The sequence below is a fragment of the Brienomyrus brachyistius genome, chromosome 7 (assembly GCF_023856365.1).
Source record: "Brienomyrus brachyistius isolate T26 chromosome 7, BBRACH_0.4, whole genome shotgun sequence".
NCBI lineage: Eukaryota > Metazoa > Chordata > Actinopteri > Osteoglossiformes > Mormyridae > Brienomyrus > Brienomyrus brachyistius.
In genome coordinates, this window is record NC_064539.1 from 19,636,784 (window position 1) to 19,654,586 (window position 17,803).

General features: G+C 41.3%; 2 protein-coding genes across 4 annotated transcripts in view; both read left to right on the forward strand.

Annotated features, from left to right (window-relative positions):
* Positions 1-248: 248 nt before the first annotated feature.
* Positions 249-5,686, forward strand: LOC125746752 (uncharacterized). The gene is made up of 2 exons (XM_049021135.1): positions 249-601; positions 2,750-5,686. Exons 1-2 carry the CDS (start codon positions 358-360, stop codon positions 4,216-4,218), a joined length of 1,713 nt encoding a protein of 570 aa, XP_048877092.1. The 5' UTR covers positions 249-357; the 3' UTR covers positions 4,219-5,686.
* A 324-nt stretch (positions 5,687-6,010) lies between these two features.
* The window catches only part of shroom3 (shroom family member 3), a 42,144-nt gene continuing 30,351 nt past the window's right edge, over positions 6,011-17,803 (forward strand). The window contains exons 1-2 of one of the 3 annotated variants that reach the window (XM_049019793.1): positions 6,011-6,635; positions 11,218-11,372. In XM_049019793.1, the coding sequence (XP_048875750.1) occupies positions 6,492-6,635; positions 11,218-11,372 (299 nt within the window). In that variant the 5' untranslated portion in view covers positions 6,011-6,491. Of the gene's footprint in view, positions 6,636-7,412; positions 7,434-11,217; positions 11,373-17,803 lie in introns of those variants that run through there. The other 2 variants (XM_049019794.1, XM_049019798.1) reach the window with 2 other exon arrangements.

Genomic DNA, 17,803 nt, shown 5'->3' on the forward strand with positions numbered 1-17,803 from the left:
AAACTGAGTAAAGTAATTATTAAAACGAAAACAAAGGTAGGTTCTACATATTAACATACATATCAAAATGCTTAAAATTAAGTAGGTTACAGAATTATAAAACAAAGATTTTTCAGTAATGATGTCTTTAGATTCGATAGCATTTGCTGATATAATTACTTCCCTTGTCTTGTACGATTCAGTAAATAGTTACTGATCAACCATGTCGTGGTCAGCCAATGGTTAATTTGTCTGTTTTGCCACATCAAAGGGCACTTCTACACCAGAGGAAAACCCTGCATGTAAACCCAGAATCTGCTATAAATACACCACCAGCAGGAGCCATTGGACGGGTGAAATTCACACAAAGCAATAACGATGAAGGATAGGCAAAGTAAACAAGTCATATTTAACGGACAAGAGCTTAATTCTTTACTCTTGGTGGCTGACAGTTATAGGATACCTATAGCTGTGGCGTGTTTGGTCGTCTTCACGGTGTTCGCCGCATTTTTTGTATTAAGGATTCTGAGACTTCAAAGAGTTAAACAGAATACAAGTGCTGGGATAGAAACAGAGAAGGTGGTGCGTCAGAAGGGAAACAGGCGCAACGCGAAGTCAAAAGGTATGGCATTACGCAGCAATGCTCTCACCGTCTCTTTATTTTCCAACTCTAAGTCACATTCGAAGGAGAGGAATTAACCCCTTATAACAGTATTTATTTATACATTTATTTATTCATGAGACATTAAATATTGAAAAATATATCCATACATGAATAAGTGAATTTGTTTAATAGGCTGAGGCTCATTTAGCATTTTGACGTAATCTGATCGCCATATTAAAAGAAGGAAAAATGATTATGTATGCTGTGACAAATGCTAAGACCTGTAGCCTGGACACCAGTAGGGGGGCGACAAAATTTTAGTGTAAAAAGGGCAGAAAATAAATCATTTCCCACACCAAAGATAGTGAGCGTAGCTCTATCAATAGGCCAAGGTCCCTTGGCAGGCCTTCCAGTGTGGACACAAAGCCCATACCCATGAACAGGCCCTAGGTGCCTTCATGTTCCTCTAATGTCCGGCTTTTCAGGATCACACAAGGGGAAACCCAAGCGGCCACATGTGGGTCTCAGCCTCCAACTAACACCAATTGCTTTTCCTGAGAGACAGTCAATGACATGTGGCAGGATGGATGATGGATGTAACTTTAGTAGTTCCGTACATTGGCACTAAGGCTCAGACATAGGCGATTTTAACAGGGGTGCAATTGCACCCCCTACTGGTTAGATGAAAATTCCATTTGAATACAGTACATTACTGTCATTTGAATAAAATTAAATTATATTGCAAAGTTATATTTGAAAACGCATTAGTCATATCAATGTGTAATAATAATGTGTTGTAAATGTATTTACTGTTTTAGTAGAAATGTATTTATTTGGATAAACTTGAATAATTGGCTGGACTCCCTCACCTTGCACCCTCTGGCAGAAAAGAACTGAATCGCTTATGAGTCCAGGGAGGCAAGGAAGCAGGCAAATACCCCCTGAGAGGCAAAGTAAAAGGGGAAATATATAACAGGGTCATTCAGAAGGCAGCAGTGCCTTAAAGTCAGCCTCTCGCATTTGCCTGTGCCGAGAGCATGTGAATAGCAGGCCTGTCTTTCCCTTCTCTCTCGTTCTCCCAGCATGGGCCCAGTCTGTCTTGCCCCCTGGTTGGGACAATTGTCAACTGCCAGCTATATGTGTTTTCGGATTTTCGTTTTTTGGATTTTTGTTATAGAGACCTTTAAAGATTGACATTATAAGGCAGTTCTTAGCTTGGATAAAAAAATAAAAAATAAAACATAAATTTATAATAAATAAATTCACAGCAACCCAAAATATTTTTACTACAGAGGGCTTCAATCATCCATACTAATCTCTAGCAGAAATCTGCAACAGTCAACAATGAGGTAACAACGGTTACTGTTGGCCTGTGAGGTGGTGATCTCCCCCTGCTGGTGCACAGGGGATTCTCAGTGGGCTGTCAGACCCCAACACTCCTGATAACTTTTGCAGAACATTAGGAAGAGGTTCAGTGAAGAGAGCCATGCAAAATATGGAATAAGGAACAGCTCAGAATTATATTTGGTCTTTTCTTGTGTGGGTGGGTGGATGGCAATAGGGAGAGAGAGAGACAGTAAAATATATTTTGAGTGAAACTGTAGTTAATTAGTGGCAGTTTCCTTCCAGACATGTATTTATTTATTTGACTAAAAAACTATATTACGGAAAAAGAAGGAAAGACTCGTCAATGGATTGTCTTATGTTCACGGAATCTTTGGTATTGGTATAAAGCTTTGCATGACTGCACTTGCTCACTTGCACAAATAAAGTGGAGAACATGTAGAGGCTTCACGTTAACGTTGAAGGTTATTCGCATTTCAATGCATGTAGCAGTCATGCCACTTTATTTTGATCCTAATTTAATTAAGGTTTCAGCGTAACCGGGATGTTTAATCTTTTTTTGAGAACATTTGTATAGTACGGCCTTAAGATAAAAATCATGGAAAAGATTACAATCAACTAGAACAGAGTACATTCATAAAAGAAAAAAATTATCTTAATAAAAGTTTCTTGTTGATAGATTAAATGGCTTGCAGGGAACCCACAGGGAGTAATCTAGGCCTATCTGCATGTCATTTATGGGTCAACTTAACTGGATAAGTATAAAATGGATGGATGTAATGATGGAAGTGTTTAATTTAGCTTACTTTTTTTTTTTTTTAGGGAAACGACGGGTGCCAGTGTCGAAAATACCAAAATTTGAAAAAGGCAATTCTCTAGATGTAAGTCGAAGACCACAGCATGAAGATGATCGGCCCACTGCTGGATCTAAAGCAGACTCTCTGCTTAAGTTTAATAAAAATACTGCCTGTGACAGCAGCCACAAGCAAGTTAGGGGCAACCGAAGCGAGAATCTGAATGACGGTTCTCTTACTTTGGGTGACCAGCTCGGCCTTAACAGCTATAGAGAATCAATGCATGTGAAAGTTTCTAAGGACAATGTCAATGAATTCGTCGAATCCCAAATGGACATTCAAGGATGCTGTAGTGACTGTTATGAACCAAAGAATCAGGAAGATGAGGATAATGTAGAATTTATTTATAAGAAGAGTTTGAAGGATGGGAGTCTTCAAAACAATCAGGAATCAGGAGCTGACGTTTCTCAGTCTGACCTGAAAGAAGAGCAAGAGATGGAACCCCTGAAAGCAGATATGACCTGTGCAGAGGTGATTTACAAGAAGACGGAGATATGTGTCATGGGAGTAGCTATGAAAGACTTTCATGAAGGCCTGTCCAATGGTTGTCAAGGACCGTCCATCAGTGAGCAGCAATGTAGTGATCTGCCCAATGGTATGCATGTCAATAGACATTATGAAGAAGAGATGGTCATTCAGAGAGAGACAAAGTGTGATAAGGAGAAGAATGGTCAGGCAGTAATAGAAACAGAAATAAAGAATGATGCAACCGTTAACATGCAGGAGAATGCTTCAGTTTGCTATCCAAGCAAGAATTCTCAAAATCTGAGTGATTTTCTTAATGACATGGATAGAGACAAAGATGAAGATGACCACTATCGAACAGAAAATAATACACAAAATCTGAAATACGCAACAGTGATTTGTGAGATCTCAGCTGAAAAAAATGCGGAAACACAGACGACAAGCCATTCCACGACAGACGTGAAGATCGCTGAGGAAACCACAAATAACCACAAGAGGACAGATCTCAGCAATGCGGAGAAGAAGACTGATGTCCTCAGATTGAGTCTGAATGATTTGCCTGGTGGATCATATCAAGAGCCTGACAAGAAACCGTTGAACGACTCTCGATCGACTCCGGTCCAATTTGAGAGCCTTCTAAAGAGTAAAAGTGTCGCTGCAGTGCAGCCGATGTCCCACACTGTCAAAGTGAACTTTCGTGTTCACTATGTCACCCACTCACCTTCTGAGGCCCTCGCTGTGGCTGGAAATAAGAATGAATTAGGAAGCTGGAAGAATTTTATCCAACTACAGCAGGAAAAGGGGGGATACTGGTCCAACACCATTGTGCTCCCAGTGGACAGTCACGTGGAATGGAAGTTTGTGCTTGCGGAGGATGGCAAGATTAGTCTGTGGGAAGAGTGTGGAAACCGGTCGTTCTTCACTGGACAACATGAAGAAATACATCTTCACAAATGTTGGGGTCACGTCTAAAATCATTATGGGTAAAATAAACTAAACTGACTTTTCATTGTATAAGGCAATGAAATCAAGTGTCAGTCCGCAATGTATAAATATATTATTCATTGTTAGCTAATTGTATAGTTAATGCAAAGTTGTTTTGAGGGGAGAAAACAATGCTAAACACCTAAATAAATACAATAACAAGTCTGTTATAAACTCTAACTAAAATACGAACACTGAGGTAGGGGTGGTGCAGTGGCACATCAGTCAGCACTGCGTTGTTTCCCACCTTGAGGCCTCCAGGATAGGCTACAGACACCCCCCCCCCCAACCCTGAATAGGACAAGTGGTTACAGAAGATGGATGGATAGATGGGTAACAGAAGATAGATGAATAAACAAAGGTGAGAAGCAGAAGCTAAAAGTAGCCCTGAGCTACTTTTGGTGGCTTTTATACTTATTTTGATAGTTAGTTCTATATTATATCTGATTTTTCCAAACTATTTGAGTTTGTCATAAAATTGTATTTTGAAACTTTGAAAATATTTTTTTAATTGACTTTATTTTTAAACTCAACAGTCAGAGATTAATTGACTTGGTTGCCACATAATGTCAAATGATCTTTTTTTGTAACATTGTAAAAATTGCACGTTTTCTTTTTTTGCGATCCAAACTGAAGGAATGATCCAAAATATTTACATAAAATTTATTTCATTGTTGTGAAGAGCTTCCTTTCAAGCAGCTAGTAATAAACCTCTGCAGATCCGTACTGAAATGACAGGTCGTTTCCCTCATCTTTGTTTGTTTGTCTTCTAGCACACATTTAAGAACAAACTTATGACATCACATTTCAACAGGGCAAGGAGCAAGCAAATAGGTGACGTCTATGTGCGTAACCAGCTTTAAATAAAATAATTTACCATGAATTTTTTTTATGAATAACATTTAGAAAAGAATGAATAGCATGAATAAATACATACACAAATTCAATGCACTGCATAAATAAAATGACTGTACTCGGTATTTTAATTAGATTTTCATACATTACAAAATGACATTGTTACATGAATATTATCAGAATTCAGATTTAAAATCAGAAAATATTTCATTCTGAAGACCACTTTGAAGAAATCTAAATCTGAATAATATTAATAATAGCAATGCAATGCTGGAAGCGTCTTAATAAGAGTTAGTCTTAAGCAGCCTGGCTGTTTTAATAGCATCATTTTGGTGTATGTGACGTGCAGAAATTGATGTTGACAGGATCCTGGTGGAATCCTCAGCATCAGTCCATAATTTGGGTGTCATCTTCGATCAGCTTCTTACCTACCAACCACACGTCACTAGTACACTGCGCATTTTTTTTTATCCCTAACTTACTCACTGTAATTATTCTTCTTGTATGTAACTATTACTGTCTTGTTAATTGTGTTTTTGTTGAATTGTAAAGTGTCCTTGAGTATTTGAAAGGCACTATATAAATAAAAAAATTGCAGTTATGCAGTTATGTTGACGCGATTTTTTTCTTTATTGTCCGGGAAGTATTAAATTAGATTTAAATTGAAAAGAATCTGGAAAAGTCACTGTCATTCGCTTCCTGCACGGTCCCTGCTTAGTATGAAGCGGCAGATTAGTTCGCGCATGCGTCGCCTGAGACTCTCAGAGGAGGCGGAGGCAGATCCCTGCATCCGTGAGTCTATTTGCTGAATTTGTGCATCAAGTCAGCGTAGAGCATCGAACTTTTCTTCGCAATATGTTGTTGAAGATATTGCTTGAAAACGTGACAAAACTGAAGTGAACGGCGAAGTAAAAGTGAGTAAGCGCGTTGCTAACTGTGCGCAACTTTTTGTTGCAAGTTAACTGAACTAATCCTGAAGAAAGCAACTAGCTGGCTGGCAAGAGGGGTCGCTTTTCTTTCAATGCAATGAATTGTAGCAAATTCTATTGTGATGGTAAAATAGACTCGGAAGGGGAGAAAAGCCTGACAAACGATCAAAAGTCCTTGCACTGGATCCCAATCACTGAACTCCGAGAGGCTGTTTTTGCATCTATCCCCAAATTCTCCTACCAGATTTGTCTTCTCAACATCAATTTTTGATGACTGAAGGTGACAGGGAGTGCACAAAAGAAAACACAGTTTTATTTTTAATGAAGTGTGTGTTTTACCAAGTATGGTAATTGGGCACGTTGACTTGAGAGTGGGCAGACGTCATTTTGCCCATTTAGAAACGACAAGACTGTTGTGCTACTTTTTGAGGGCGGTGGTGTCGTAAAAATACGTAGTTTGTGACCCCACTAGAGACTATGAAGAGCCACTCCTATAGCTCCAGATCAATATTGCACAGAGGAAAATTGCTGTATGTGGAGGCTGTTCTCCAAGGAGGAGCCCCCTGGGGCTTTACTCTCAAAGGTGGCATTGAACATGGGGAAAAATTAATCATCTCTAAGGTAAGGGTTATGGACATTCATACCACAGACTGTTTTGCAGTGCCGTTATCAAGGACGCAAGTAGTACTATGGCTGTAACTTGGATGGAGGAAACGTGCATCATTTTAATGAATCAATAATGCGTATAGTTTAAAAAAAAATAAAATAAATAAATAAATGCAAAAAAATATGTATTGTGTAAGAGTGCATATGGAAGCATATGGGAGATTGGTTGTTTCTGAAATCTACAGGCTGCAAAATTATTGTACGAAGTAATATGCAGTATGGCTTTAAGGGACCAATACGAAGTTGAAATCCATATGCGTTTGCTTCCGTCCGTCTTCCATAATAACTTATTATTAAGTGTATGCTGAAAGCTTGGAAGAGCCCAGCACAGAGCACACACTCACGCACACCATAGTCTATAAGCAGCTTACAACTTCACCTGGACCACACGTGTTTGGACTGTAACAGGGAACATGAGCAGAGTGAGCAAACGACCCCCCCCCCCCCCTCGGCCGGATTCAAACACCAGCCCTGCAGGTGCCAGTGTGTCCTCTATATTTATATTATAAATATAAACATATAGTTATATGTCATGGGGAACTGGGAGGCTCCAGTCAACCTCACTGCAGGTTTTCAGACTGTGGGAGTAAAGCAGGAGGCGTAGAAGGACACGAGGTGTGAGAGAGCCGCCCTACCCTCTGAGTCATGGCCTTTAAGCGAGGGCTGTGCATGAACTCAGGTCATGTCCCAGGCAGCATAAATACGAGACGGGGGCCAAGCAACAGACCCCCACCCTCCCCGAAAAAGATGAGTGTGAGTAGATATCTATTTAGGGTTGATCGATATTGGAAAAATTGCAGTATTGTTGGGTTTCGCAGTCGCCTTTTGCTATGAGTTAAGAGGACGTCCTTTATCATGATCATCTACGTGTTACGGAAGCCGATCCGCTGCTCGTGCACAGCACAGGAATGATACATGTGCCTAAGGAAGACTGTAGTTCTGTATCAGACAAACTCTTTATCATACGAATGACTTACGTTTTTAATTTAAAAAGTATTTTAAAATCTTTCTTATATTGCATCCTTTCACCATGTGATTATTGCACGTGTGCCCATTGCTATGTCACGATCACTCCCCCCCTCCCCCCCCCCACCCCCTCCACCGCTACCAGGGCAAATTCCATTCCCCCCAATGTCAAACTCCTTCCGACACCACTGGGGACACCTAAACGGCATTCGCCCAGAAAGTCTCGCATTCCGTCTGTGTCTTCATGCTGCCAATTGCCGTGTTCGTTGTTTTTGTAACTGAGCCTGTTCACCGTAACCCTTTTTACCTTATAACTCTTCCAATCAGTTATGATCTTCTCCAATGCGCTGGGTCGTCTCTAATATCTTGCTTCTTCATCTTCCAGCTTTGACGTTCGTAAAGAGTAACAGAAAAATACAACATTCTGAGCAATTCGGACCAGTATATGCTGTCAGAGATATTCTGGTTTTGTTTCAAGGAGGTGACGGTTATCTATGACCTCCGTGTCTATAAACATCAGCACTAAACTTAGCTCCTGTTTGACATCATCAGCATCTTCAAAGGCTTGTTGTAGTCTGGAAGGGCACATGTTCACACCCTTCTGATATTCCAGTTGATATTTTCTGGTCTCTTTATTGTGTCAAAACGAAAACTTTTTTTTCTTCTTGTAGAGATGTGTTTGATATGTCATTGCAATGACACACTGAGTGCAGGTATCATCAGATTTAGCACCTGAATCTTAGGCCTTAGCACCTGAATCCAGGTAACATATGTATGTTCCTCTATTTGGAATCTTCACTTTATCAAACCTGAACAGTTAGCATCCAACTTTTCTGTGTCTAAGTCAAGATGGAAACGAGACAAACACATGAAGCAAACATGAAAAACACAGATCTTCTCAAAAAGTACTGGGGGTGGGTAGTGTGGGTAGGGTGACTGGATTGGCCTAAGCCATGTCTGGGGGGCACTTTGAGCTACTTCAGGTTTTACAAACCTGAGCTTGGCTAAACAGTTCAGCTCTTCTTGCGCTTTGATCATTTTGTTTCCTTGATCGAAAGACTCAGCCAGCTGAGTGACACATGCTTGACTGTACGAGACTGACCAATCAGCACGCAGCGAGAACTCGGTGCTTAAGTGAAATCCAGGTCCTTTTAATTGAAATGGTAGTTTACAAATCCTGTCCTAGTTGGTATCGATACTGTGCTCCAGGCTACTGGGTTGCATAAGAAAATAGAGCAGTTATATTTTTTCGGGAATGAAAGCATGCAGACTTGATTGTCGGCAGCCGTCTCCCACCTGAGATGGACAGTAGCTGTATTCTCCCCTCCACACTCAGCCACACGTGGTATGATAAGGGGGAGGCTGTGTGTGGAAAGCTAAAGTGCATCTCAGGAGTTTGGCACAATCGTATCTGAAAGCATGAGTGGCAAGAGGCATGACATCCCCAAGAGATCTGAAGGGTTTATTGTTTGTGGCGAAAATGTCATAGATCCTTTCCGCATGCTGTAAACTAATCTGCTCTCCTGTAAGGAAGTCAGAGGCTAAAGCCCGGAGGCTGAGCATATTGAAACCTGTTTCTGTGCTCTGTCTGCTACCGTCCTGACCTTTACAAACAGCACAGTCATTCGAAACATGAGAAAAACCCGGTTAAAGTGAGACTAAATGGCGTTGAGAGGGAGAAATTGTGAAGTTTATGATAAAGGAATCTGAGATGGTACTTTTATCTGGTCAGTGGATCCTGACAGGACAGGGAGGCGGGCAGTAATTCTAGATTGAGGCAGATCCCTGTTTTTCTCTGCCCCCCCTGTGCCCCCCCCCTCTTAAAAAGCTAATAGCACAGTGAGGAATGTGGCCCAGAGTCCTGGAACGATTCCAGGGGAGAGAGAGCAAGTAAGACAGTGAAAAAGAATGTCAGTATCCAAATTGGCAAATGCCTGGCTGGTCTGAAAAGAAAACAGGAAAAATTAAAAAAAATATATATATATGAATGGCAAAGCTTATGTTTTAAGTACTTTCCGGTTTTTAATTTTGTTTTAAAGCCGGTGTGTGTTTATTGGAGTTCTCATGGAAACTGATCAGCAGTTCTCTGCCCAGAAAGCTCTCAGTTAATGAAACTGACTGATTGGGATTTTTATTCAGGGTCGGCTGAGTGAACCGGATGATCGTTTTGGAGCAGGTTCCCTCCTAATGTTCATTGTGTCTGTAGTCTCGGTAGCATGAGGCTAAGTGTTTTTAAACTTTTAGTTTGTGTACTTAAAGGTGCCTTTTGAAAACCTTGTGTCTGGTACCTCTGCCCTGTCTTGCGTCTGATCTTTGTCTCACAACTTAGCGCAATAACAGTCCTTTGATAGGGTGTTGCTTTGATCTAATGTATAACTTGCAGGAACATGAGGAAAGGTTAAAATAGTTGAAGTCTGTATTAATAGGGCCACTGCCTGGATTTTGGTGGTTCATCGGAAATTAAAGAGTCGATTTAAGGTCGTTGGGCAGCTAAGTAAAGTATGTGTTTTTGAAGGTCTCCCACTATTTCTGGGAAAGGAACTGCTTATCACTAAAAGTATGAAGAGATTTGCCGACCTAAGTAATTTAAAATCATGCAAGTCCTGAACAAGACATCTAAGTAATAGATGATCTGCCAGGAATGTCATCTGCTTTAAGGGAAACCCTCTTTTATTACTAGTTCATCACTTTGAAATGTGATGTTATTTTAAGAATGTAGTGACACTCCTGCAACTTGTTCACAGGATGTGATCTTTTGGTCATGTGGAGGAGGAGAGTCATAGGTTAGAGGAGAGGTGCTTTTAATTACCTAGACAGTGTCATGTACAGATGTTTTGGAGTTGGTGGAGTTGTACGAATATAAACAATTGCATTGCATAAATAATGATACGTTTAATATCAGCATAATGAACAAAATATGATTGTCTACCTCAGGGTTCCCCAGATCCGGTCCTGGAGGGGGAGTCTGTGACACAGTTTCCAGATTTCTCCACTGAAACACACCTAAATCTGGTAAAATAGCTGGTGTGCTGAATGAAGTATGACTAAGCAGGGAAATCCGCATTCTGTGTTGCAGACTGGCCCTGCAGGACTGGAACTGGGGAACCCTGGTCTGCTTTCTGGTGATGTGTAAATGGTTTAAATCAGTATTTCCCAGCACGGTCCTCAGGCAGCACCCCCAGACAGTCCACATTTTTGCTCCCTCCCAACTCCTGGTACAAGAATCCGGATTGTCTGGCAGGGAGCTGGGGGGGGGAGAAGCATGCACATCTTGGGGTCCCCATGGACTGGGTTGAGAAACACTGGTTTAAATGATACTTCTGTGTTGTGACCTATTAAAAGGAGAGTCCCTCTGTTCTTGTCTATTTTCAGCAACAGAGGGAGGTATAGATAATGTCAGAATTGTCACTGGGAATGAACTGTTAAACCAGTGCCCCGAACTTATTGCCAGATGGCATTACAAAGTATCTAGTTTTTTGTACCACTTATTTTTATGACGTTTCATTGCTTTAATTGTAGCATAGTATATTCTGAAGGTGCCACTGGCTGTTGTTTTGAACTCTTGCTACAGGTAGAAGAAGGTGGGAAGGCAGGTCTCTTACAGTATCCTCTGGAACCAGGAGACCAGGTGGTCACTATCAACCATGTTGAGCTCAGTGGATCCAGACAGGAGGCAATTTCACTTGTTAAGGGCTCCTACAAGACGCTTCGCCTCATTGTTTCCAGGTAAACACAATAGTCTAATTTTTTAACAGTTCTCTGATACCATAAAATTCTTATCTTTTAGGAATGTGTATGTTTAAGAGTGGCTTAATTGGGCGGTGGTGGTGGTGGTGGGGGGGGGGGGGGGTAAAGATTTGGCCAGGACCCTTGAAAAAGTGGAGCTGCCCCTGCATACATCACATTTAAAAAAAAAAAATCTAATTTTTGAGGATTCACCGCAGAAATAATCCTTATTAAAATATGTATGCATTTCAAGTAGTTTATTTCTTTTCAAGAGGGCAAAGTGACCCAGGTCATTTACATTGTATCAAGTCTGTCACAACTTCTCCAGACTAGAAAGGTGAACCAGGCCAGCATACCTACAGTCAGTGTGGAAATCTGCCTCCAGCGGACCAAAGCAGAAAGTGTCCCTCACTGATTGATTGGCACATCTGGTTCTAGCAGATCAATTAGCAGTAGGAGCCTCAGGTTCTAGCAAGAGAGCTTGCGGCTGTGTATCGTCACTATTTAGCTACGATTTGTGTTCAGTTCATATTCTTACGGATTTGGTCTCGTTATTCAGCTCTCATCTTGGCTTGTTGTCTTTGCCCTTTCGTTTCCGTGTATGGATACGGCTCCTGAATTCTGGCTACATCTGGATTCTGTTCACAAACATCCTCATTAGCGACATCAGCCAGGGTTTTTCCCAATCTGGGTATCACTGCTCAGCACCAGATTTGCTCCGTACCGATTGTAACCCAGTGAGCTCTGGGTTCACACCACCAGGGCGCTGTCTGCTGCAATTAGGGGTTTAACAATACAGTCTGCTTACAATTTGGTTAGATATTCAATCCAAGGCTCAATACCCTCAATTAATTCACCAAAATAAGACTAAAAATGTTAGTTCTCACAGTTCTAATTTATTCCTTTTTCTGGAATGTACATTTACAAAAAACAATTTCATTTTTTCCATATCCTGCAGTCTCTAAAATCTAATGAACTTAGAGTGCCTGTCCGAATGCCCTTAATATATAAACATTGTATAAAGACTGGAGAAACTAAGATGTCTCAGTTTGTCCTTTATAAACATGTTTATTTGCAAAAAAAAATGGTTTTCAAACCTTTTTTTTTTCTTGCATTTTTTTCTCTTCTGCAGACTCTAGTTCAAAATGCAAAAATAAAATCTCAAGGCAAAACTGAGATTATGCCTGTTTCCACCCTCCTATGTTAACATTAATAAATTATTCCATGCCCAGGGCATCGTTACACCCTTTTGCGATGTGTATTGTCATATTTTTGAATTGTGACATACAGTGCCACTGGCACGTGGAAAATCGCCGTCTGCTGTTGCTAAACAGGGACCCGTGTGTGACAGTCCGCGACAGCACTTGCTGATGTTCTCTCAAGCTGGGGCTCAGATACTGGAGCGTGTAACGGAACAGCATTCTTTGGCGGATTATACAGTGGAGCTCCTGCCAGTAATTGCAGAGAATGGGTATAATGAAGCCTTCCTCATCACTGCATCACTGCATACCGGCAGATTAGTAGTCTGTGCCCTCATATTGATTAGCTGGACTTAATGGCTGTTACAGCTACCCTCATTTCAGCCACCATAGAGCCAGTTCATCCTGCTAAGATATTCATTAAATTTGGCCACTGCAGCGTGGCGTCTGAATATAGGGCGGGATGAGTTGCACGCTACCACTGGGCAATAGAGATACCCGGTTATGCCTTTTGCACTGGTCAGTGCTCCAGCTGTGCTCCAGGCATTCACAGATGATGCCTAGACGACATCCTGATCCATTCCCCAGAAGAAGAAACCCCCGCCCAGTAGGCACGTCACACTTGAGAGTGGTTTGTTTTGCAAAACTAAGTGTGAACACCGTGTCACGAAAGTCTCAGTTCATTGAATACATCCCTCAGTGGTGCAGATGGATACTAAGAAGATCTAAGTCATTTGGGAATGGTCATCCCCTGCTCTGCTGAAAGAGCTATAACATTTTCTCACTGGACTTCACTGGACTTATTTGGTGTCACACCGTTCGCTCTCCTGGATCACCCAAATTCTGATCGACCTTTCGACACGTTGAAGCCTTGAAGGCTGCAGTAACAGCTGTTCTGTCCAATTTGGTCAGGCTAAGAAGCTCCGCTCCTTTAGCTCCTTCTTACACAGCTTGAGCCCCACTGCAACTAATTATGATCTGGTCAACCGTTGGCGGTAAAGTTGGCCAGTGAGGCAAAGGAACACTAGTGTTTAGGGTGACAAGTATCCTTAGTTTTGGCCTCCCCTTTGCAGCTATAACAGCTGCCACTCTTCTGAGAAGGCTTTCCACAAGAGTTTGGAGTGTGTCTGTGGGAACTGTTGCCCATTCATCCAGAAGAGCATTTGTGAGGTCAGGCACTGATGTTAGACATGAAGGCCTGGCTCGCAGTCTCCATTGTAGTTCATCCAAAAGGTGTTCGATGGGGTTGAGGTCAGGGCTCTGTGCCAGTCAAGTTCTTCCACACCAAACTCACTCAACCATGTCTTTATAGACCTTGCTTTGTGCACTGGGGCACAGTCATGCTGGATTGGGAAGGGCCTTCCTTCCCCAAGCTGTTCCCACAAAATTGGAAGCATTGAATTGTCCAAAATGTCTTGGTGTGCTGAAGAATTAAGAGTTTCCTTTACTGGAACTAAGGGGCGTAGTCCAACCACTGAAAAACAACGCCATACTCTTATCCCTCCTCCACCAATGGCAGGTGATGTTCTCCTGGTATCCACCAAACCAAGACTCGTCCATCACACTGTCAGACATCCATCCATCCATTTTCCAAACCGCTTATCCTACTGGCTCATGGGGGGTCCGGAGCCTATCCCGGAAACAATGGGCACGAGGCAGGGAACAACCCAGGATGGGGGGCCAGCCCATCGCAGGGCACACTCACACACCATTCACTCACACACACACACCTACGGGCAATTTAGCAACTCCATTTAGCCTCAGCATGTTTTTTGGAATGTGGGGGGAAACCGGAGTACCCGGAGGAAACCCCACGACGACATGGGGAGAACATGCAAACTCCACACACATGTGATGCAGGCGGAGACTCGAACCCGGTTCCCAGAGGTGTGAGGCAACAGTGCTAACCACTGCACCACCATGCTGCCCACTGTCAGACGTAGAAGCGTAATTCGCCATTCCACAGAACATGTTTCCACTGCTCCAGAATGTGTGCAGCGTGCTTTACACCACTCCATCCAGGACTTGGCATTGTGCTTGAGGTTTGCATGCAGCTGCTTGGCCATGGAAGCCCATTCCATGAAGTTGGTGACTTTTACGCACTATGTGCCACAGCATTCGGTAACCCTGGTCTCGTACTTTAGAGCCCCTCCTCCACCACGTCTTTTATTTGTTCCACATGTCGCCACCTTCAGCCTCCCTGTAATGGATGGGTATGGGGCCATAGGTGGGCTTAACACAGTAACACATAAACACAAAACCCAGATCCTGTGGGAAAAAATAACCTTTGACCTGGTGCTTTAGGGATGAACAGAGAATTGAATAAATTGTAATTGTGGGTTGTGAGACTGGTGCCAGCACTAGAGGGTGCAAAAAAACAGAAAGTACTGGTAATGAAAACGTGAGAAGGATGGGCAGGTGGATGAAATCTCGGTATGTAATCCTTGTCATCTGACTCCTAAAATAGCTGTTGGCCATCTAATTATTAGGTGCATAATGAATGTATGGAGGAGTAATAAATTACAGTGACAGATACATTGAGTGAGAGCAGGAAAAAAAATTTAATGTCTGAAATACGTGCATATTGCACGTTCACGAAAGCCTGTTTCCGCCACATAAAATAGTTGAGATGCCGAGTCAAAATTATATTAAGTCGAAATTATGAAATAACCTAGACCAATCACATTGCTTCATATTAACAGCTCGCACTTCAGATTCCATATTCAGTTATCTGGCTGTCGTATCTTTTTAACTAAAGCAAGCAAGGCGTTTTTAATCATGGACTTTTAATGTCCAATACACAGGACTCGAACCGTACGGATGATCAGTCTGCATGGCTGCCTGCGTGCTGGACGTCAACATTCTGCGGCTAAAAGCCATCTGTCGCTTCTGTTACAGGATGGAATTACATAAGTCTGAAAAGGTTTGTGTGTAGTCCACTGCACACTTTACTAGATGTGTCTGTCTCATTTAGTTTTAGAGTTATTACAGCTTTCATTTATGTACTCCATTGTGCATTAATAATTACAGTATAATCATTAATACAGTAAATATGTATAGACATACATGTGTAGACAATTTATTCTACAATATGTGCTATGAATGGAAACCCGGGGCACCAGTAACTGCAAGTGAACGTGATTTGGAAAAGCAAGGAATGGGCAACCGGCAACTCAAAATGCTGATCTCAATACAGCTGAAATCGCCTGTTTTCATAGCTGTTAACAAGATGAAGCCGAGACAGGGAAAGGGCTCGAACCGCAAGAATGATCGCGTGCATGGCTCTCTGTGTACTGGACATTACAAGCAGTCAGCTGCCGTGCTTTTGTTAAAAAGATATGACAGCCGGAAAACTGAATATCAAGTATGAGGTGCGAACTGTGAATTTGAAGCAGTGTGATTGGTCTGGGTTATCTTATAAGTTAGACTTAGTATATTGTAATTATGACTTAACTTTTTTATTTTATGTGGTGGGAATGGGCTTCCATACACATTAAAGAGAGTGCAATGGAAAGTGTGTACACATTGTAAAACAGTTGAAGTAGATGCTCATAATTTTTTTTTCATATTTTATTATTTTATTTTACCTGAGAAATTCATCCAGTTAACAGAGTTAAGCATTTATTATGCACGTTTTCCTTTCACAAAGTAGAATTTATTTCTCAGATTTTATATAGATTTTATGTAGAAACTGATTTGTTCATTCAGCATTCTACCCTTTATACAGGAGAAAATGTCCATGCAGTCAGTCTGTTCGTCCTTCCATCCATCCATCCATCCATCCATCCATCCATCCATCCATCCATCCATCCATCCATCCATCCATCCATCCATCCATCCATCTTTATCCTCACCAAGTTCCTAAAACAGAAATGTGTGGAAGTTAATGGGCATAAAATGTTCTGTTGAAATCCTCCAAGCAATTTAAAAATAATCTGTTACCTTAGAATATATGTACAGCGAGCTAAATACCATTCAACAGTCTACATTTTTTTGGTAACTTTTGAACTTTGTATTTTTTTTTATATACTTTATGCATCAACAAAATTATGATTTTGAATGTACAAATTGTTTGAAAATGATCTACTCTTCTGTGCTTATACATGAGAAAATCCATTATATTTACATTTATTTATTTAGCAGTTACATACAGGTGAGGCAGGAACATACAGTACAGCCGTCAATGAAGCATCTAGGTATAAGGGCAGTTAGGCTGAGCCGACCAGCAAGAAAAGTCACTTAGCATTTGTGCAATAGCTGTAAATATATCTGTACAAAATATGAGCTTTTCAAATGGGCTTTGAGGACTGAGGAGGTCCAGGTTAGCTAGTAGAGATGTCTCTGAGAAAGATAGGTCTGGAGACGCTCCTTGAAGGTTGGGAGATACAAGATCTGTTGAAACAGATGGGTAACTTGTACCACCACTGAGGAACCACACATGAGATATGCTTACAGTTTGCTTTCACGTGGTAGAGGGATCTCCAGGCAGCATAAATACATGTATTATATAAATCACTTGAACTACAGTTGACTAGTTGTAATACTGTTTTTATGGCTTAATTGCTGTTATAATGCAGGACAAAGACACTGTTATGTTGAGGGCAGAGTAACAGCCCATTATCTAACATAGTAATCATATTATTTTTGCAAATGTAAGTTTGTCTTATGTAGAAGATTTTGGTTATTATGTCAATGCAGCAATAAATGTCTCTAAAATAGCTAAGTTTGTGACAAGCCATGTTAAGGCATTATCCATGTCTTATTATGGATACAAATATTATTATGGACAGGAATACCAAAGATATTATACCATCCAATCAATGCGCTGTAATTATAAGTGGCGTGTATGATGTGTATTTTAATGAACTTTACAGTTTCAGCACAATTTCAGATGATGGTTTGGTTTTGCAGACGAGCAGATAATTCTTCCATGACTAATGGACAGCTCATAGTACAAGGCAGGAAGGGGATTCATACAGTGGCGAATCATAGCTGTATTCACAAGGTTTGCAAAGGCCTTTGTGCAGTGTCACTGTAAGTCCCTGTACAGAGGAACAGCTCATAATGGGAAGCATTGTCAGACGCCTATCTTAGTTTTATGGCCTATTGAAGACTTAGGTTCGCCTGTGTGGCTATACAACAAAGTTTATGACTTACTGTTTCGTGTAGCACGCAAAGAGAAAGCCACACAGCGGCTTGTCTGGCTTACAGGTTCACTCTTTTAGATCCAGG